The following is a 23,521-nucleotide window of genomic DNA, read 5'->3' on the forward strand; positions in this document are numbered from 1 at the left end:
TTTGCTGCATTCTACTACTTGTACTTCGAGATCCAGTTTTACCTGTCCTTTCGCAAAAAAAAAAATAATAAATAAATAAAATAAAATTTCCTTTATATTTTGCAATTAAATTTTCGTTAAATTATATAATATTTATATAATTTATATATATTTTTAACATGTATCTAGATAATAATATCTTTCGTTATCGATATAAATTCTGCTGTTTGAAATAGAGAAATTTTGCGAGAAAATTCGAAAGAAAAAAGGCTGGAAATAAATTTTTCGATATTAAATCAATAATAAATCGTAAATGAAAAATCGCAAAATCATCTGTTGAAAATATACTATTGCATAAAAATCGATTGGATCGAAATCCAATTTACTTTATTCGTATATCACAGGTAGGGTTTTATACAAGGGGGACGAAACAGCGGATAACATGATTTATTATTATTTTTTTGTATTCAAGGTTCTCGAATTAATGTTACAAGCAATAATATAATCAAAGATAACGAATGAAAAGCGATGAAACTAAATTCAAATATTACACCTCTTTCATTATTGGTCGCATTATCTCATCTTCGAATGATTGATTTTTTCGCAGTTATCATCTTTTACTCTTTTCTTTTTTTTTTTCTTTTTAATTTGTACTTCTCTTGGCGCAATCTCTTGGCTCTTTTATTTCCAAGGAACCAGTCGATTGCTTTCCAACGTCGACAGATTTGCGAGGTTTATTATACTTTATCGTATAACGATAATGATATTTAGAAACGATGCCGCTTGATTCACAAATTTTAAGAAGGAAAATCTCTTTGTCCGCGGGAGATCACGTTTATTAAACTTTGAATCAATGTAGGTTTGCATGTCTGTAATGAATTGAATCAATGATGACAGACAGTTTGTTTCAAGTTATATAAAAATATTATTTGTTCAACATATTACTAATTAAAGTTCTCTTAATGGGTCAAAAAATGAGGAAGAAGAAGTATTTGTCATAAACGTCGATCTCCCACTTTCGTTGACGAATACATATGCGAATTAAAAACATTTACATAAATAAAAATAACAAGAGAAATGCAGAAGTCAAGCCGCATCGTTGCAATAACGACGGCAAGCAATTGCTTGCCCTCGTTGTGTATTCCACTTAATAAAATCTTGTTGATTAAAATAACGAAACATTAGTCATAATAACTTCTCTAATTAACGATTATTTGGTAATATACAAAATAGTAGAAAAGAGAGAAAAGCAAGTCCGTTTCCTATCTCGTAAATTTTTTTCCTTCGTAAATACAAAAACGTAACGCGTAGTATCTAAAGTATTACATGTGTTCCAGGACGTCAGAGATGTTCCGATCGCACGGAAAAGTCCTTTCATAATTATATCATTTAAATTATCTGCAAATCAATTGTAGATAATTTTCAGATTTGTATATCCAGTGATAAGAGCGAGAAAAGAAGCGTTAGTTTCGCTTCTGAGAATAAAATACATTGTCGAAATATGTCATCGACTGTCACGTAGTGTACGATCTTTGGAACGACGTGCTTTCCGGAAAATTTCGAGCACAAAAAAAAAGAGACCGAAATCATCGCAAGCTACATTGAAAACTTGTCCGCGCGATCGTTTGCCGCCGCGTCGTGGAACTCATCCTTTTTTTAATCGTATATACGTACCGCTGTAATATTCCTTCTTCTTTATGTAATGTATCGTTATAATGTTCGTGTAACAATAAAAAGCAATATGCAAATGGTATTGAAGACTTCTCGTTCGGAGGTGGCTGCTTGTGTTAGCGCGTTCCGTGCATTCGCGCAGAGGAATTCCATTAGCTCTAAGACACTTCGCTCTTTTACATATCTCTATCTAACGCATTTTCACATTCTCTTATTTTCTCTCTCTCTCTCTCTTGCGTTCACTCATTCGCTCTCTTTTGCCCGACTAAAGTAATCTCGCTATCAACAATGCTATTAATGCGCCGCAACATCTCATTTTTTCTGGAAGATCCAAAACTGCACATTTGCCGATTTTCTAATTTCAATTTAGAATCGATTTTTCCTCATGATCAATCAAAGGATACAACGCGACACCCTCATATCTTTCAGTTATGGAGATAATTAATGATTTCTTTTTATGATGACTTTTCAAGTGACTGGCGAATAGAGTGTTTTCCAATTATAATTACTACTATTTTTATCGTATATATGTATTTTATTGCGGCACATTTGTATAATAAGCGATTGACAGATAGACATACGAGATTCTTTGATGATCTGCAAAAGTAACAAAGTCGTGTTCCTGCTCTAATCTCTCAAACATGTGTTCGAGTCAAAGTAATCGGCAGGTTTTCGCGCACGATAAACGTCTCTGTTTTTTTTTTTTTTTCATTTACCTTTCAGAATAATTATGCGTGGCAAAATACCGATTGATAGAAATTGCAGATAAGAGCCGAATAAATATCACTTCGCGCACGTTTTCTCATAAAGAGTCTTACGATACAGGGTGTCACCGAACCATCGGGTATCCTTTTTAATCACAGTTTCTTCGGCCAATTTCAATTCCATAGGATTTTGCTTTGGCTACAATATCATAAGAGCTTATCATCTTTATACTTTCCTATAATTTTCTAGTCTTCAATGATATATCGAATTAAAAATTGATATATTAATTCAATTTAATATATCTTTTGTTGCTTGTTTAGCTTTCAAAATTTATTTTTGCGAAAAGCTTTTCAATCGCTAATAATTTATAAGCTTTTTATTCAAATTACTTTTGAGAAAATATCAATCCCAAAGAGTGTGCCTTGGTTTATGGGACGCCCTGTATAATATTAACGATTTCCTCCGTGGCTTCGAGTTGCCAGCTTGAGCTCTCGAACGTCTTTAATCGCCATAGCACGAAATCTCCGCTTTTTCCAGCCGCTTCCGATATCTCCCTTCTATTTCTCGTACGACAGTAATCATAGTTCTTAATGCTATCCGCCGACCCGAACGAATTATTAGCGGATCATCATCGTCATCGGCACAAATATTAACGAGCATTTCTCCGGGATTCGCTCGAGTCGTCGCGATGCAATCGGCGTTCTTATTATTTTACGGTGCTTAATCGACAAAAATCTTTCTCGCACTCTCACTCGCAAAATCAATGCACTCTCTTTCTCATTTTATCTTTTCTCTCTCTCTCTCTCGACATTCTGTAATGACTATCTAGTCTTTCTCTATCGCTTTTCCGATTCTTCCTAGCGTCATGATACCTCTCCAGGCTTTCTTTGATATCTCCGTTTATAATCCCCTTTATAATTCCGCGTTATTATTTCTAGATAGCTAAAATATTGACCGATGACCGACACAAGATTGTTTATTCCTTGGGGGTGCTTTTGATTCTTAAAGATAAGCATAAGGGTTAAAAAGCAGAAATATAAGATAATTAAAAACTATTTAAAATATATCTTCGTAATTATTCTTTGTTACTCTAATTTCTTTTTCCTTTCGCGCATAGACTTTTTTCAATAAAATTTATATGTGTGTAATTATATTACACGCGTCTCTCCGCACGATGGGATAATTAAATTTTTTTTACATCGATATTAGATTCTGATAAATGAGCGAGTGTTGCGTATCTGCATTCTCTCGAAAAATTCATTACATAGATGGAATTCTTGCACCGAGTATACTTTTGTCAAGACAATCGCAATGTTATTACTCGCCTATCGCATATAAATAAATAATGCGAAGAAAAAGTGAGAGCTCAACATCCTCACGCCGCGAAATATACATACGCCGTTTTGCGGGAACTTCGCTTGGTTTTTTTTTTGTTTTTGTTTTTTTTTCTTGTTTTTTTTCCCCGATGTTACATCATTCCCGCATTTCGATCCTCGGATACAGAAAACGATTAACGATCTCGTGTTTATAGTCGCAATAAATTATACGATTTGTACGATCTCACGCGCGCGATTCTAGTATCTAGGATACGGACAGCCTCTCGGCAATATTCGATCGCGCTACATCGCGTCTCATCTTACACGCTACTTAATATTGATACTTGCACGATGCAAATTTACATATTCGCAAATAATATTAATTAATCGCGCGCGCGTCAATTCGCATAAATATCATAATCATAATTACATACACGTGTAATTAAATCATGGAAATACATCACAGAGAATTATATTTTTCCCCTCTCCTCTTGTATTATTGATTTCTCAGGATTTCTTCTAGTAATAAATGCCAAACTCGCACACTTATAATCTCGCATCGTCTCCGGTCTCGAATAATCCTTTTATCGGGGGACGTTTGATCTGCATAATCCTATGGCAATTTATACACCGCTGCGTCTCCGACCAACGACGTCGAGGAACGACTCGTTTTCTCCCGCGGAAAGATCGAAATTTTACATCCCAAGAAGACCTTTTATGCGGAAGGATTATACGCGCGTCGCCCCATTTTCTCTTTCACAAATAATACAATGGCATTTAAGCTAGTGACGGATTTAAGACTTCAAATTGCGTGCGATAATTAAAGACCCGAAATGAGAACGGAATTAAGTGCCGCAACAATTACATTCGAGATAAGTAAGTCATATTTTTCCGCTCGTGACGTATACTTTTTCAGTCATTATTTTCTTTATTTTTTCTTTAATTTTTTTTTTCTTCTTTTTTGTTTCTTTAATTTGTTTCCATTTCGAGTTTTCAATTAAAAGCTATAGTTTATCATCATCAAAAGTACCTCTTCGAGTATTACAACATCATTCTTTATACATATACCGAAATTCACGATTATTTATTTAATAATTACAAATATTTTCGAGAAGCAAATAATTATAAATGCGTTAAATGATTTAGAAAAGTAACGAGACCATTAAGTCAGTAAATCCATCACCGATTCACGCACACACTCGGTCATACATACGTCTCTCTTCTTCTCTCATACGTTTTTTTCAGAAATATCGGTTTGCTCTTTCTCTCTCTCTCTCTCTCTTTCTCTCGGTCAATTATAACTATTTATTACAAACGAGTACACACTCAAAACTCAATGGCAGTCTGTTCTTGTGGTGTAGGTGACGTTTACCACGTGCGGACGATATTCGCTTCATCGTGTAAAATCGCGTTTCTCGAAAATGCGAACGCACGCGGCAAACGCCGCTCTTGAACTCTTGAGGAACTTTTTGTTTATTCTTCTTTTTCTCAATCTGTGTTCAGAGTCTCGATTTCGAATTTTTTTTTTTTTTTCTTTATTTTATTATTAATTGCGCTTACCGGTACCCTCGTCGGTATCACGGCTCTCTTCAGTATTTCAGTCTCGAGAAGTTATTTCTCCTGTTTCAGTTCATATAAAGAGCTCGATACTGTAAATAGGATCGAGGATGCTCGTGTCGTATCGGACTATCGGCTGGTCTACACGTAGAAAAAATCGCATATTTTAACGAGAACGATGCCACCTCGTTCCTTGTAATAGAAAAGCTGAACTGTTTCATTTCGTGTGGTTATTTTCAGAGATGAAGTGATGAATTTATTCGTTTTAATAGATATGTGGCTGTAGAAAACTCGTGAAATAATTGAAGGATTCGATGCATTTAATACTCTTTGTTTTAAAAACGTATCTTTTCTTCTGCAATTTCAACATTTTATTTAATTTACTATCCTTTTTTGCTCGTGTACTTCTTAAAGTGATCAACACGTATATTATCTACATCATTTCTTTATATTCGACAACTAAATGTAATCTATGTGAGAATTAAAATCTAAACTGACGGCGAAAGGTAAAAAAGTTGAATAAAAAAAAGTATTAGGGATTACTTTTTTGTATGAAATTCTTAAACAGTTAAACCGTTGCACCGTGAAACTTTTGCAACTTTGGAACTCTTTTTCAATTTATGTCAACAACAGTAATTTTAAGTAATGAATGTGAGAAGATTTCTTGGCTCTCTTTTCGTTCGTTTCAGCTGCATTTATCCGATCGTTTTAATCTCGTCATAATATGAATTGTTCTCTATTTCATTATAATTCATAATACATTTTTGAAGTTTTAGAAAAATTCAGTGAATATAATTTTCGCGATTTCCATTGTAATAACTAATCACTGGATTATTGATCGCGCGATTCGAGCCTAATTAGTCGAGTTATCTTACGTATTGCATAAATCATGAAGTACTAACGGCAGGTTTCTCGACTGAAATCTTAAAAAGTGAAGATGATCGAACACTTTAATTCGAATTGACTATTATCAGTGTAAAAAGAGATGGATCTCTAAAGGAACCACGTGATCTTCGGCTAAGTCTCTTCGTTCTCATCGTACTCAACTGGACGGTGCATGGAAATTGTAAAATTCAAGCAATATGTCGCGTGTTTGTGATACGATCGATATTAAAAACTTATATCATATTTATAAGTTTCATTTATTCCATCTTGTTTCATATATTCTTTTTTCAATTCAAATGCTGGAATCAATTTTTCAATTAGTAGCATACACTATTAATTAATAGTTAAAATAGATTATTTAAGTTCTTCAGTTATATAGTAGAAAAAGGTTCAATTTTTTTCCATATTTTCCGTTATCACATACAACGCGACGCATTGCTGGCATATTAATCTTCCGTATTCGGTCTTGCGTTTATACGACGCGCTCTAATAGATTTTTATTTGGTCGACATTATGCTTTTCTTATGCTTATTCGAGATATAGAATTGTTTTTAACGTTTTTAAAAAATTAAGAGAGCACCTTTCTCTCGCTAATCCGAATCTCTTTTCGAGCAAAGCGTTTTATTAGTACGTAGTTGATTATTAATTGGTACATTTTCTCGTCATTCTTCGGATAATATCAATTATCGAAAAATGCGTTACGTATTTCAGAAGATTTCATCAACAACAAATAGCAGAGCCGATCAAAGTTTAAAATAATTTAGGAAAAATTTAATAAAATGCAAAAAAAAAAAAAAAAACAAAAGTTATACTTTGATTTAATACTAGTTTGATGAGAAAGAAATTCCTATCTTTCCTGGACAAAATTAGTTACATACTTTTTAGTTTTCACGATTAAGTTTGGTGTTCTTCGAAGCGATGATTAAATACGTCTCTAGATAAATATTCTCATCATAGAGTTCGCATTAAATAGCGTTTAACGGAACTGCAGAAATCTAAGAACTACGTAAATAAAAGTTACAAAAAATAGAAACGTTTTGCGTACGAAGAAATTTCTCGAATAAATATCTAACATTGATTTTTTCATCATTTTCTTCTCTTTTTTTTTTTTTTTACAAGATTGAAAATCTCCGGTCAGCTCACCACGCTTCAAAGTGTCACAGAGATTTTTGAGATTCCTATTTGACGTCTGTAGTGTATTAATTCTCGATCTGAATCAAGGGAAGAATCTCGAAATACAAATATATTATTCAACAGCGTTTCTTTCTCTCTCGATTTTTTGTGATATTAATGATTGCTACGCATGCCTCTTCGTTTACCAGGCGCCGCGTAAGCCCGGATTATTCTTCAGTCGGCGGATACTCCGATGTGACGAATATTCAAAGCGCGAAGTTATAACGTCATTTAAAAGAAGAAGAAAAAAGAAATGTATTTCAAAACTTGAAAAAGAAAAAAACGAAAACATCCTTTCGGCGCACTACAAATTACATCTACGCATTCTCACGCTCATTTTTCTCATTCGCAAAAAAAAGACACGCGCCCGCGACGCGCACGCTACTCAGTTCTGTTCCTGAAAAACGACTTCTGGAATCTCCGTCGCTATCTACTATTACTCGTTATTACAAATTTCCGCTATTTTATACGCATCTGCCTAGCATTCTCTCGCACTTTCCCGTTCACCCTTTTACTCTCGCTTTCTCCATCTCTACCAGATCTCTATCTACCTATCTACTATCTCCCTGTTGTACGTTCTTTCGCCAGCAATCCAATGTTTTATGGATTTTACGCTATGTACATTCCTGTCGGCAGGCCTGTGGCGAAAGAGAGTAGGATACTGACCCAATTAAAAAAATACTCCATTTCGCGAAATATCCACGTCGCCGAATTTCGATGCACGGCATTCTAGAAAATAAACAAATATGACGTCGACGAGTGATCATTTTCGGACAACGCAAACAACATTCAAAGACGTATAAAAGACATTTTGATACAGATGTCAAAGAAGCTCAAGGAACATCTCAATCTCTCCGATATCTGAAAGATAGCGTTTTTAATCTTTGCTTAACGTCTTTTAAACTCTTTCGTATTGTTTGAGTTTTCTCCAATCTCTGAAGAGAGAAGAGCTTGCGCATTTCGAATAAAAGCGCTAGCCCTTGATGACAAACATGATTTGCAATCTTCCCTCTTTTGGAGGCGACCTTCATTAATCTCGGCGCTACTCTCAATCGCCATTTGCCACGTCGTGTACAAATCGGATTAATCTTAAATGGTATAAATTTCTTCGTCGTTCTTCGTGATCGCACGCGCGATCAGCACAGCCACGCCCTCGCTCGCAATTTCGGATATATTGGCTGTTCCCCGTCTTTTTAACTTTTTCGCACGCATTCTCTATTACTCTCAATGCGATTACGTTACTCTATCAGCAACTTTCATTAGCGCTAAACCGTATCCTTCGAATTGTTACTCTTTTTTGCCTTTCTCCCTCAACGAAGCAGTAGAGAAGTTATAGGAGCCATTGTGTGTTTTGTATGTATATATATTTTTATACTTTATATGTATATATTCAACGATAAAAAAAAAGATCATTTCGATCGAGTGTCGTCGCGGCAGAGACGATGACAGCTCTTTCTTTTCTTTTTTTTTTTTTTTTTTTTTTTTTTTTTTTTTTAAGAAACGTCATTTTCGAGCGGCTGAATCTGAATCATTAATTACAATCTCGTTTTATGTGGGACTCTCTCGTATGTTGCATTGTATTCTGCCTCACTGGATGAACTGCCGCTCGAATATCAACATTTCCGAGTCATCACCCTTGAAATTCGCGCAAACAAGTCGACGATATCTTCAAAATTTTCGTAAACGATTTCACAAACATCAGAACGCATCTGACAACAGATTTAAAAAAAAAAAAAAATATTAAAATTTCGTCAAAGTTTCATGATACAGAGTTTTGTAGCTTTGCGCATTTTATGGATGAAATCGAAAGAAATGTATATGAATAAAGAATGACATTTTAAATGCAAAGTATTTTTTAAAAATTTAATTCTCGTCAATTTTATTACTATGGTTGATTAAAGTTAAAAAGATGGCAAAAATTTTTTTTATATTAATATTAACGTACAATTATCATTAATAATGAATTGCAATTTTGCACGACAAAATTATTTTATCACATGTATTATATTATGCATGATGAGATTTTGTATAGCAATCCGATTATGTGCGTAGAAATCGAACATCTCAATTATCAGCAATATTAGTCTCTTTCTAAGAGGCTCAACGCCATCGTGTCAAAAAGAAAAAGTTATGTGAATGTACATCATTCATACTGATATCTGCGAGTTTAATGTGAAGTGAAACTGAGCTATAATTCGTTTGCTAGAATTAAATCTTGTCGTATGAAAAGTTATAAACAATAATCATGCGCGATTAAATATCATATCAATAGATACAAAATTTATAGAAAATTTGCACTGGTGAGCATTAAATATTATCACAAATGTACAATATAAGTCTTTAGTAATTAAATATTAGGTAATTTAGTAATTAAATATCAATTAATTAAATATTAAGCAATTATAATAGTATTATAGTAAGAGTTATTATTATTTGTATTAAACAACAATAATAATTGCTCTTAGTATTAATTATTAATTAAAACCAATTGCTCTTAATATTACTTTTTTATTATTTATACTATTATAAATTTGTAATAATATTTATATGTATCAGTGCGCATATGTGCATCCGAATTCGCTATTAGTTTCAATAAGCGTATAAAGCACTAACGATTAACAGAATATCAAATAAAATACATTTAAATGAGTGAGGTGTCAATAGTTGCAAAATAATTATATCACAGATAGTGAATAATTTAATAACATTAGGTGCAATTTTTAATGTGAATGCAAGATTTGCATATAAAAAAAATATTTCTAATGCAATACTTTAGATATATATATAATTGGGATTATTTTTTTATTATCATCAGTAACAGACTTATGTTATTATTCCAAAAATGTTTTAAAATTAAAAAATACATAGTATGTATATATAACAAAATATAATATATAACAAATACATAAAACACAAAATGTTAAGATTTTGTAATGACTTGAAAGAAGAGAATGGAGCTTTGCATTATTTCCGCGAAATTTAAAACTTTTATAATACCGTAAGCATTGTCTGCCTCACGATCGTAAAGAGCGATATCAATATGAATGAAACCGAAAAACAAATTGAGAATTCGATTCAACTAATAGTCTAATCTCGAATAAAAAATTTTGAAATGACTTTCATAGCAATAAAACCGTTACCGATATCGTCAATCTTGTTCACGCTGTCACGTGTGCAATGATGTTTCGAATTTTCTGCAATTCGGTTCTATCTATCTCTTTCTCTCTCTTTCGCGCATTCTCGACCACCCATCGAAAGCAAATCGCGACACGCTATTAACAAGGGCGACACGCGGAATAAAATATAAAAACGTGCCGCAAAACAAAACACTTAAAGAAGAAAGAAAAAAATCAATCGCGAAAAACTCGAGAATCACCAATAGGTTCTTTAAATGCGTACGCGCGTACCGCATTCTCGTATACTTTATACGTGCGTATATATATAGTTACGCACGTGAATATATCTGTATTCGTGTATATATGGATGTACGTATGTGTGCTTATGTGTATGTGTATGTATCATGGAAGCGCCGAAGATATTCGCACGAGATTTTCGAAACTGTTAAAATCATATGTATATATGGGAAAATGAGACGTATTATCGTACACGCGTATGGGAAAAATTCAATTGCTGTCAAACTCAATGATATATATTTCTTTTCGTATCTTCGAAAATCTTCCCAGCAATTTTTTTCCGCTTTGCTTTGACAATCTATGTCAAACCTAAGTGATAAACAGCGTCGCATTATACTCGGTACTTTTACATACACTCGATTACCGAAGAATATAGCGCGACAATGCAGAAGACGACTCTTCTATAAATGATGAATTTCTTATCCCGTGAAAATTAAGAATTTGCCGTGAATCTTTTGCGTATGATTCATGGTGGGAAAAAAACAGAAGCGGAGGTGAATTTCTCTACTTGTTTTAGGCCCTCGTGCGTCCTCGCATGAACGTCGACATCGAGCTTTGTACATTACCTTCGAGATCCGCGACTTTGGAAACGCGCGATCACACTTTCATCGCGAATGTCGAAAGCCTAAGATAGAATCGTAATTCCTACATAGGGCGCCTCTCGTACGTTTCGGGAGCAATTGTTTCGTTAAACATATCCTTTTCTCTAGTCCAGATAAATAATACATCTATCTACATATTCTTGAAAAAAAAAAAAACAAACAATGAAAACGTCAATGGTATGTAAAAAAATATGCAAATATACCCTATCGAAATGAGATTTGAATTGAACGAAAGGTACGAAGGGCGCATTTTACGACATTATCCTATTTCAGCATCGTGGTACGTCAGCTAGGTGATCGTGTGTTGCGATGATATCCGCTAAAAGGTATTATATACACGCAATACAGTTACGGAATAGCGTCACATTTATCATACAGATAGACAATAACCTGGATGTATTTCAAATTGCGTACTCGGCTAAACAATTCCTACGTTTATCCTAACTGTTAGAAGATTAACTAAAGGTCTTAACTGTAATTCTGCGTCTTACCACCACGTCTTACTTCGCTTGAAGAGGTTCACTAACTTACTTACATATATTTAAAGAGATATACTTAAAATTAATTTCTCGTAGGCATATATACCTCTATGCATTAAATCTTTAAGCTTACGTCGCGCTCGTACATTAATTATCCTCATCGTAGAAAAGAAAGTAGTAGTAATAGTAGTAATAGTAATAGTAGCAGTAATAATAGTAAATTACAGGTGAAAGGATCCGTACTATAATGTAATCGATTAAAAATTGGTCTATGAGTCTATTACTCGCGAGCGATAACGCTTGCATAATCGACAAACACTCGATGAAACGGTACACGCACAAAGAGAGAAATAACACAAAAAAAAGTTAACGCACATAATACACAATAGACGCGTGAATGAATTAAAGAAAAGGAGAAAAATAAAAATAAAACGTAACGGCTCTTTTCTTAGCGCCGGTCGATCGATCGTTCGACCTTCCTCGTAAACCGATCGCTCCTCTCCTCGAAAGGCACGAGAAATTGTAAATTCCAAGCCTCTTAGTCTCGTATTCGCAAGCTATAAGAAATCCATATGTTGCGTAGAAAAAACTCGTATGCAATATATATCGTATGCGGCAGGTTAACGGTTTCACAGCAAAGAGAATCACACAAGACGTCACTCAACGCATAGAAAGCTTGTCGCCGTCCCGGTTTTTCCTCGGTTCTTGCAACAATTAGCGTTTATTAACGCTGGTTGTTGATTTGATAGAATGATCTGTGACGCAACCGGGAATATTAGCCGGGAAAAGTCACCACTATTAAGATTCCCGGTCGTCGTATCGCATTGACGAGTAAATTGAAGGAGACGAGCAATCGTCAACTCACACTACGCTTTCGGTCTACCGGATGTACCGACCGGCGTCGTCGCTTTACGTACATTACGTCTACTATGAAGGAACAAAACTTCTGGGTATTCTCTGGGAATATTTGGCACAGATTAAACGGAATTTTTCTTCAATCCGCGACACATGTTTTAATACGCGAGAACATAGTAGACAGGAGTTACGCAGACCTACACGCAGAACAGCGTAGGACAAGGTCCATTTTTTGCTCTGTCGTAGCATTTCTCTAACATGTGTGTCAAACATTAAACATTGCGGATATAGTTTGATTAAATTTTGTTGTTACGTGATAGACCACTTTCTCCCAGTTGTTTCGCGTCCCAATCCAGTGGTATGCGTAACTCCGTAATAAACATCAAAAAAACATATATACGCGTCGTTATATTATCTCAATACTTCATTCCTCGCATCATCGTCTTGTATTTTTTTTTATTTTCGTAACAATATAAAAAAAAGAACGTAAATATGTACTTTATATTCTTTACAAATAATATATTTATGTGTAATATATGTATTATACAGCGTACGCAGACTTATTCACCTAGAAATATTATCGACGTAATTCTCGCTTAAGTCTAAAAACGAACTACCTAGTAAAATGAAGGACGAGAAACATTCGCTTCGCATCTCGCAATTTTCTTGCGAAAGGAAGAGAACCTTTCTTCGGGAGGAGGGAGGGAGCGGGAAACTCTTCGAGATTCAAAGCGATCTCGTGGCGATCGTCGGAAACACACGATCGGAAGGAATTGTTAATATTTACACGAGAAAAAAAAAATGGAAAAACGACGTTTCGTTTCAACGACTCGACGATGAGGATCCTTTCATCAAGCTTCGAGCTTGGCTCTGTCTTCGCTATCTGTTCCGTGATTTAAAACTTTAGTCCTTCCATCTAAATTTCATTCTCTCGCGATCGTATGCATTATTCCATCTTAAGCAACCTTTATTAAAGCGAAGGCAAGCAAAGCACGTAGTAGGAACATACATAAGGTGTCTCTCGCAACATAGTCCAAATGAAGATCTCCGATAACGATTGGAGATTATTGGCAGATGGAGAATATTTTTTTTCCATCAAGCCGGAAGAGAGTGCATGCAATGTGCGATAGCCGCTCTATCTACCTGCCCCAGCGAACGCTCGCTATCTTTCTCTCGAATCAACCAAAAAGGATTCCTCATTTTCGAGTGATAAACCGTGGTGATGTCGAACGATGGGGACGAATGCATCGTCGTTTCGAGTACATCGTTCAGTGCACGGAGCGCAGCGCGTTGCTGGATCACGAGTGCTTTACCACAATCACGCCGGGCCGCTGTTGGGTCTGCTGTTGCGTATGAAATTGGAGGAAGTGTTCAGCGTGCAATATCCGTTGCTTCGCGGACGTCACTGTAGCGGACGTCGCCGAGGGAGAAGAGGAAGATGGAGGAGAGGAGGACGCCGTAGACTTCGTCGACGTTGAATTCACCATCGTTTGCTGCTTATTGGTCAATGCCAGCGGCATATCCTGCGCGGGCTCATCGCTGAACAGATGATCGCCCTCCAGATGACGTATCGCTTCGACAATCGTTTCCAAGTTCTGTCGGGATGTGTTCGCGATGTACAGCCTTGCTTGCGGAATGCCGTCATCCAAAGAGTTTGACGGGGAAGGCAACCTGTAATCGAGAAACTTCTTGTTAACAAATATCGAACATCGTCTACGCTTTCTGAGCCGACAAAAACAAATCTATATAATGAGGCTCGCGCAAAAAAATGTAAAAAAAATTTTAACATAACGATTGCTACGTCAGATATATTAAGTACATATGACTTTACCTCTAAGCTAAATCTTCTAATTAATTAATTTACGGATCTACTTTTACTCTTTGTATCTCAAATAAGAATCAGAATCAGACAAACAATCATACATAAAGCAGAATGACATAACATACGTACCTCTCCACCTCGACTTTGGGCTCAGCCTTTATCGCAGCCTCCAAAACACTGGGTAGTCGTTGAGGCTCAACAGTCGGCGAGAAGGGTCTGCTGGGACTCGCGGTGATGTACTGAGGCGAGGTGTTCTTAAACTCCGCGGAAGATGACGTGGCGTATGTAACACGATTCGATGACGAGAAGGAATCCGCAGTGGTCTGCTCCTCCATCGCCGTGAACACCTGATTCTGAGCGAAGGTGACTATCTTCGGACTACTCGGACACGATTCCTCCTCTTTTATCTCGTCCGGTTTTATCTCCATGTCAGCCGGCTGCGGTGACAAAGGTGGTGAGCTCGGGTCTGGACTTGAAGTCTCCACGGTTTGAGTGGAACCCACCGGCGGTAGAGACATAACTGAGACTACTTGCAACGCGGCCACCGCATCCTCCGTTTCCTGCGCCATCACATTATCCGTGTGCTCGATCACCTGTAGCAGAAATAGCTAATTATTAGTATCAGAATTGCAAAACCTTGTGCTTTGACAATTTGTTTATTCGAGGCAATATCCATTGTTTTGCAAGCAAAACGTCATTGAAGGAAAAAAAGGAAGAAATCGATTCGATAGAAATAACAAAACAGTACACAGAGCGTTGTGTAGAGCGCGGACTGTTATCAGAAGCAACAATCTCTATTCAAGCGATTAAAACAATGTTTGCAATATTTTTCGCCTGGAAACGTTTAAACCCTCGAGGGTCAAGCAAGAGTTCACGGTTGAATTATATTCTGCATCGTGTGCAGATGGTAATCTCTCGGCAACCGAAATTCATTTAAACATGTTTCCATATAGATTGTGACATTTCAGTTAAGGCCAATATATCATGTTTTTATTATATTCTTTTCTTCTTTTTTATAGCAACATTCCGTTTGCAAATTTCTTGTCGCCTATCCAGTCTGTCACGTATAATTTAATATTTATTTTTCTTGTTTTCTTATTTTGTGAATTAATCTCTACTTTTATATAATACTCATATATTGTCGGATTTTTTAAGGGGACATACCTGTTTGACCTCTTAAAAAATGAATATACATTTTCTAGATTTTTTTGCAGCGCAATAACTTGATAAAAACTTTTTATTTTTTTACAACATTAATAATTTAAAAATTTTTTTAAATCCAATTGTCCATTTTTTTTTGTTATATACAAAAGAAGATGAATATAAAAAAAAGAACATTTTTTCAATATGCCGTTTTCTTCAATTTTAAAAAATATTTAAAAATTTAAAAAAAAACGCTTGGATAGCTATTAATTTATTTAATAAAAAAAAAACACTTGTATTTTTTATTTCAAATATGATAAACGTTTTCATGCACATCGTGCATGAAAATATAAATTTGTAAATATTCGCATAACTTAAAAAAAAAAAAATGATTTAAGCTGAAAATTTTTACTAAAGTACTTATACTTAATAATATTGTAAAAAAGAAAGTTGTTAAAAGTGTTAAATCATTGCGCTGCAAAAAGTCAAGAAAATGTTCTCATTTTTCGAAGTTTTAAGGATATGTCCTTTTAAGAACCTCCTCGAGATAGATTGATGAAAACGATTATATACGGAATAGGATATTTACCTCGTGGGGCTGATAAGCGATTAGCTGATTGTCCCGGAATCTCTCTGGATACATCTGAGTCTGTATGGCTCTCATCTGTTTCTCTAAATGCAGTCTCGCGTGACGCTCCCTCTCTAGCTGTCGTCTGAGCTCCACCACCTCGCTGTTCACAACGGAATGTCCCTCTGTTGTCACTGTGATTACAGACAACGGCTCAGGGGACATGCTGCCCAAGCCCTCGTCGCCGCTTTCGCTGACGTGCATAGGTAGACTAACGACAACGCCTAAACAACAGAAAAGCATTCAATGACAAAGAAATTAAATCAAAATATTTATCAATAAAGAGATGAAAATAGCGCGCATGGAAAATCAATTGATAAGCGCTGTGAGATCAAAACGATCTCGAATTCCTTTTTTTTTAAATCTCTTTCTCTCTCTTTTAAATCATTTCACGTCGAAGAGCTTGTTGTCAAATAAATAACTGTATGTGTGAAAAAAATTTTATGCGGAGGAAAAATGTGCGCGCACGCGCGACTTAATATTTTGTGAAATTAGTTTTTCGGGAAAGCTTCGCAAATTTTCGGATTACAGATCGTTGAATAATCGCAATGAACTTTCGGAAATTCGGAGATTTCTAGTGTCCGCGCTTCAATGCAACAGCGCGAATACAGATATGCGATATAAACGGGGCTTGCGAGACCGAGCGAAATTAAATCTGGTCATTGTTTACGATATAGAACAAATATAGAGACCCTCTTCCCCCATCTCGCGCGGATCAAAGGCCAGTTCATTTGTTTCGACGTTATATTAAAGCGAAGTAAATGTAACTTTACGTATCCCTGTATGTTTTTTTATTTGTGCATTGTTGGACGTCATGGAACGTCAAATTATGGCAAATTATAATACGATAACGTAGCAAATTGTGTATCGTTCTTGCAAATACTTTTCATCAACCGAACATTTATTAATTAAAATTTATACCGCGTAATTTCTACGGCAACGATAATTGAGATTATTGATTATTACTGTCAATGAGATAGTTTCAATATCATTAGTTTTCATTTTTCAAATCAAATATGAATTAATTATTTGAAATAGAAATAATGTTAAATCACTTAAGTTGCCTTTACGCCGTAGTTTAGCCAGAAATTGATATCATGCTTTTAAATATTATACACGTTTCTTGTTTCCATCCCCGTTTAATCGTTTAATCTCTCTCGATATTGAGGATACAAAGCTAATGGTTCATATAGAATATAAAATGTATTCATATAAATATAAAATGTAAAATGTATATTAATAAAAAATATATATTTTTTCTCTTTACATCTCCCTGCGTGGCTTAAAAATTGTTTCATTGCTACACGCGATTGATACTATATTTCATATTTATAGAGAAAAAATCCGCAAAATATCTGTGCAAATACTAATTTGAAGAGAGCCGAGTTAGCTTCTTCTTTATAAATTACGAAATTACTCTTATTCTACTGTTCTCGGATAATGATTGTAAATGTCGAGACTAATATTTGAAGGCAATCGGGAGGATAACTGCGGCTGATCGATAAAAGTGGCTCGTCGGCATTAAATCCGCTTCGTTGCACAGCCGACGACGAACTTTCTGAATATCGGCATGCCATCGACGGAGGAAACTAATTTACGATAAAATCAGAAATTGAAATTGTCTCGGTCGAAGTTCGCGACAGATACTTGCCGGCGGTCATATCGCCACGATGGCGACCGAAATCACCGAAACCGCTATTGGCGTCGGAAAAAGAGAGCCACTTTAATCCGTCAAAGTTGTATTTAGCCACTAAAATAAAATATAGACTTTCAAGGGCGAATATGGTCGAGAGCAATCCTTGCCATTGCTGTCCACTGTCCCGTTACATTAAATCCAATATATAATCCAAAAGTTTAATCTTCCAGCAGAATAATTTCATCTTTTAATGAAACAAATATGCAAATGTAATTATAAATTAATTATCGTATAATTAATTATCATTTATAGATAAAAAGGTTGCAACATTACTTGGAAGCTCTGATTTACATAACTATTTTCTTTTACTCGTGGTATTTTTTAAAGATAAAAATAATAAAATATACACTGCAAAAAAGATTCTCTTTTATATATAATAATTGGATACATAGTTTAATTAGATTCCAAGTGAATTAAATTAGATTTAACCAAAGTCACATTCGCACTAACCAATATTATATCATCTCGACATTATACTGAAATCCCCTTCTCTAAAATAGTCTATACATATATCTTTCCAGCGTGATACTATAGTCGCGAAGAATGTAATTACTTTCGTGAAAATGACAAACGTCTCTCTCAAATGCGTTTGCATTGATCGTTGTCGCCGACATGGGAGTGATTAAAAAAATTCCTGCAAAATTTGCCATTCCTGCCGCGAAATATGGCACCAAATCTCGCGCGTATTGATTTGATGATTGCATTGAATAAGTAAATGTGGGACTGCCAAATTTTTCATACGTGTTATGGCGACACGTTCGAATACACTAGTTCGTATCCAAGCAAATAAATCTATAAATTATGTTCGCGAAAACGCGATGTTATTCACTTGGGCGCGGGAGTTTTCGAGACTCAACAATTCAATTTCGCGATTGAAAAATAACTTATGGTTCAACGTCGCGCGTGTTATAAACGCGGGTAAACCGTGAAATAAGCGGATCGCAATGTGTATATTTCCGCAACTTTTCGCGTTCTGCCCCGATTATTTTCCGCTTTTTGTTTTTATGATTCTAAATCCATACCGGGAGAGTGCAATCGCGGTCGCACTGGCGATAAATAATTCAAGCCCATTTGGAAAATCTCGTTATGCGATGAACGTTAATTCCATTGCTTTTACGTGTACAAATGTTTGCGCGCAAGCAACGGTCATAAAGATATTTTGTTGACGCATTTTTATACTATATTTTCGCGTAATATATGTTTCGATATTTTGCGATAATTTCATCGCGACTTTTTTAAAAGATTTTGTGCAGAAATCGCAATCAATTAATTTAATCTCTTCATTTATAAAAACAAAAAAAAAATTGTATGTTTTAATAAAAATATAAAGCTCTTACTTTTTGCACATATAATGTATATATAAATAATAATAAATTAATTTACATTAAATAATTAATTAATTAAAACATGACGTAGAACTTTTACCTTGGGTGTCGGATTTACGTTTCTTAGGTACATCGCCACCTTCGTGTTGATTTACCAACCGTTTCAGTTGACAATTTTGCGATAGCAATTGTGTTTTCTCTTGCTCTAATTGGTATATGTATTCGGCAGTCTGTTGAAGTATCGCGGCCTGTAACATAAGTAAAGAGACAAATTATTCTACGCATCTTATTTTATCTCATCATTATGCACGATTTGCTAACTCACATTACAATATACATCGCGTATCAGAATATTAACAAATTATTTTTATATGCTTAAAGCAAGGTCAACAATGATAATAAAAAACATTTCAAAATCTAGTGAAGAATTCTGGAGAACATTTAAAACGAGAAACGTGATGTCTACGATAAATCGCAGAGAGATCGCATTCACTGCAAGTGCCTCCTACGCATTATTAGCAATTAGCAACCTGCGGCGGAGGGAGGGACGCGATAGCGACAAGAGGAGAGCGGGCACTTCCTGTTTACGTGCCCCACGAGCTTAAGGGATTTTACATGGTCAGAGGGAGAAGAAGAAAAAGGGGGAGACCACACTGTGCGCGTTGCTAGCCGATAACATCCGGCAAAGGGTATCGCGTGACACGCGTACTACGTCGTAGTAAAACGGGAATGGCTTTGAGGAACCAGATCGGTGAAAATAAAAGGACCGATTGATACCCGCAGTTGTGGCGCGGGGTAACGGGGCCGGGTGTACGGTTCGCACCTGCCGACAGGTGGTTAACGAACAGATGCCCCGCGTACGCTCTGAACGTAAATGCACGAATGATTCTCGCCATTGCGCCTCATCCTTACCCCGCAACCGGTCCTTCGTATTACGTGAAAAACGTATTGAATTATCCTTCTCCTTTTCTCTCAAAATGTTTCTTCTTTTTTCCTTTTTTTTGCTTAATTGGATATCAGCCTGGAGTGATCGAATAATTCGTGTCGCGCGATTTCTGCGCCCCAATCTATTTCTATTCATTTACATATCGCAAATATAAGAAAAATAATTTAAAAAAATGAAAATTATGAAGAAAGAGAAAGAGAGAGAAAGAGAGAGAAAAGGATAACTTTAAATAAGATATTAATAAAATAAAATAATACAAGCAGAATTATAAAATAATTAAAATTAAGAAATAAAAAATTACTCTGTTATACCAATTTTCAATTGACGGCAATTAAAAATAATAAGAATAGAGGAAGATGGTGCGTACACAGATGATAAATTTTTATACATATTATGGATTTATTGTATGTTATCTCTTAAGGTATTTTTAAGATAAAAAAATTATAATAAAACATGCAGTGATACTCTAAAAAAATAAAGAAAATTTTTGTATCGCAAGAGAGAGTATATTTAAATACATTTACTTTCTTTATTAAAGCTTGTTTATTTCATGTTCGTTAGTATATGCAAGTCATCGAAACAATATACGAATATATTTATAAATATAAACGCAAACCAGGAACAAGGAACTGACGAGAATATTGAAACGTGACAAATAATGTAATTTAAGTTCCTGTTAATTTACACAAGCATATTTAAAATTAATGATGCATGCAGAATTAATGATTTCAGATGATATATAAACGAATGTAATGCGGAGAGATTACAGTTATCGATCTCGATGTCAGTTCCTGATATCAGTGTAAATCTATATCCAAAGTAATATTATTTCAATTATTCATTATTAATCTTTGATTATTTAAACTTGATATTTTGAAGATAAATTTAAAATTGCGGATCGTAATTACAAAAGAGCAAATACTTACAAATTTACTAACTAAAATTTAACAAATTTCCGAAAAAAATCTGTTTTACAAACATGGATACAGAAGAGATGCGTGATAAAATTAACGATAAACTTTATGATTCGGAGGAATTATTCCACAAGAAATTAGGTACCGATATGAATTATCGGTTCTCATACATTTGGCCATTTATCATATTTCATACATTACTTCAAATATCATGGTTCATTGGAGCATACATGCTTTATCACGCAAAATTAGCTACTATCATTTGGGGTAAGTATGGAACCTAAAATAGTATAAAATTATGATAGCAAGATTATATTATAGAAATGTATTATGAGAAATTAATATTGTCATATATTTTCATAATAGAAAATATTTTATTCCTAACATTTATGTTACATATATTTGTTAGATTGAAAAATGAGTGTATATTATATATGTACTAAAAAAATATATAATTAACTTTTTTCTAATCAAATCTTTCTGACAACAATTCTCGTACATTCGTTTTATGATCAATTTCTCGTAAAAAGCTGCACTGTTATCTTATAAAATGTTTTATGATCGAACTCTTTATGATCAAACATTAATAACGTTAATTTTTCAGCGATTTCTCTTGGACTTGCGACCCTCGAAGCAATTTCGTTGGTCGCGCATCGTTATTATTCTCACAAAGCTTTTAAACCTACCAGACTTCTAAAGATCATTCTTTTCTTTTTCCAAACCATGGCAGGCCAGGTAAAAAAAAATCGGTGAATATATTTGAGACAAAATCTTTGTTGTGCATGATATACTGAAAAAAAAAAAGAAATAAAAGACCTTGTCACGTAGTCTCACGTAATTTCACTTTCATATCAGAACAGCATATTTACGTGGGCTACAGATCACAAACTTCACCATAAATACAGTGATACAGACGCGGATCCTCACAATAGCAAGAGAGGATTCTTTTTCTCTCATATGGGTTGGCTTATGGTGAAAAAGCATCCGCTGTTTATCCAGAAGAGGAAGCAAATGGACTTTTCCGAATTGTTAGCTGACAAAATGTTAATGTTCCAATACAAGTAAATGTCACCAGAAATTATTCAATATCAAATTGTGCACCCAAAGAGATACAATAGCTGCGAATAAAAAATTCAAATATCGATTGTAGTTATAGCACAAGTCGGAAATATAATAAAGCAAATACAAATGATTTTTTTTCAGATACTTTTTGCCGCTTTACTTCGTTATAGGGCTTGTGTTACCGATAGCGGTGCCAATTTACTTCTGGAATGAGACATTATGGACATCGTTCTTCGTGGCATATTGCTTTCGATATGTCACCACCCTCCACATCACTTGGACTATAAATTCATTCGCTCATTTATGGGGCACTAAACCTTACGACAAGTATGTTTATTATTTCAATATCGCAATATTAAGCTGTCCCGAAAAATTTTCAATTGCGAAAATCTGATTGGCATTATAAAAGCAAATTTATTTATTAAAACTTTTATTAAAATTTATTTATTCAACTAAGGAGACATGTTTTTTTTCACGATTAATCTCTACCATTTTTAATGTCACTTAATTAACATTTATTATAATTACACATAAATATTATTTATTAATTATTACTTTATTAATTAACTGCAATCAATTTAAAATCAATTTCGATTATGTACAATACTTGATTTTAATTTGAAATTTATCTCGCTTTTTCTTTCGATTGAAATACAAGCTCACACAAAAATCATGTATGATTGCTTTGCAAAATATTGCAATAATTGTCATTGCACGTGATATTTGTTTCAGGAGACTTCAAGCAACAAACTCAAAAATCTCTTGGTTCTTTACATTTGCCGATGGTTGGCATAATTTCCATCACGCCTATCCTTGGGATTATCGAATGTCCGAGTTCGGAAACTTCACTAGTTCAAGTGGAATGTTGCTCGATATTTTCGCTAATATGGGATTGGCCTACGATTTAAAGACAGCCTCGCCTAATATCATTCATGAACGCATGAAGAATCATGGAGATGAGACAGGACAACAAATGCTTAAGAACAAAAATCTTTAAACATTTAGAAATATATTAGAAGATTTATTGACTTAAGGATTTATTACGAAAGATCAAAATTGCGAATTGCAGCTGTAAATTTTGTTACATTAATTCGAAGACATCTTGTATAACAAAGATACGGTAGAAATAAAAAATGGCAATTGATAGAATTTCTTCGCATACTTGTAATGTGATTTAACGCCTTTCTCACCTCATCCCTATCGTAGATATCACCTTTTGCTTATTCGGGAATGGAATAAAAAGAATTTTCTCCCGAGGCAGGTTAGCACATCGATCACTATACGCTGGAAGACCATGAGCTCTCGCGATTTATATGGTCCGCTCGACCCAAGTTCCAACGCACGTGCCAA

At 34.8% G+C, this 23,521-nt stretch overlaps 2 protein-coding genes across 2 annotated transcripts in view; one reads left to right on the forward strand and one right to left on the reverse strand.

The window, feature by feature from the left end:
• Positions 1 to 8,738: 8,738 nt before the first annotated feature.
• Positions 8,739 to 23,521, reverse strand: part of LOC126858512 (helix-loop-helix protein 11) — a 135,471-nt gene continuing 120,688 nt past the window's right edge. Inside the window, exons 3-6 of the mRNA XM_050608909.1 lie at positions 19,350 to 19,497; positions 16,190 to 16,452; positions 14,587 to 15,050; positions 8,739 to 14,306 (exon numbers count right to left, since the gene is read on the reverse strand). Of these exons, the coding sequence (XP_050464866.1) occupies positions 13,934 to 14,306; positions 14,587 to 15,050; positions 16,190 to 16,452; positions 19,350 to 19,497 (1,248 nt within the window). The 3' untranslated portion in view covers positions 8,739 to 13,933. The remainder of the gene's footprint in view (positions 14,307 to 14,586; positions 15,051 to 16,189; positions 16,453 to 19,349; positions 19,498 to 23,521) is intronic.
• LOC126858527 (acyl-CoA Delta-9 desaturase-like) lies at positions 20,956 to 23,321 on the forward strand. The gene is made up of 5 exons (XM_050608931.1): positions 20,956 to 21,376; positions 21,714 to 21,844; positions 21,965 to 22,170; positions 22,313 to 22,498; positions 22,904 to 23,321. Exons 1-5 carry the CDS (start codon positions 21,175 to 21,177, stop codon positions 23,166 to 23,168), a joined length of 990 nt encoding a protein of 329 aa, XP_050464888.1. The 5' UTR covers positions 20,956 to 21,174; the 3' UTR covers positions 23,169 to 23,321.

Source organism: Cataglyphis hispanica, chromosome 25 (genome assembly GCF_021464435.1).
Source record: "Cataglyphis hispanica isolate Lineage 1 chromosome 25, ULB_Chis1_1.0, whole genome shotgun sequence".
NCBI lineage: Eukaryota > Metazoa > Arthropoda > Insecta > Hymenoptera > Formicidae > Cataglyphis > Cataglyphis hispanica.

What these genes read in the sequence shown, in the direction of transcription:
- LOC126858527 (XM_050608931.1), top strand. Translation starts at nt 21,175, where the DNA reads ATGGATACAGAAGAGATGCGTGATAAAATTAACGATAAACTTTATGAT. An exon ending in TCCAAACCATGGCAGGCCAG is followed by an intron (nt 21,845 to 21,964) that starts GTAAAAAAAAAT and finishes CTTTCATATCAG; the next exon opens with AACAGCATATTTACGTGGGC. An exon ending in GGCACTAAACCTTACGACAA is followed by an intron (nt 22,499 to 22,903) that starts GTATGTTTATTA and finishes TATTTGTTTCAG; the next exon opens with GAGACTTCAAGCAACAAACT.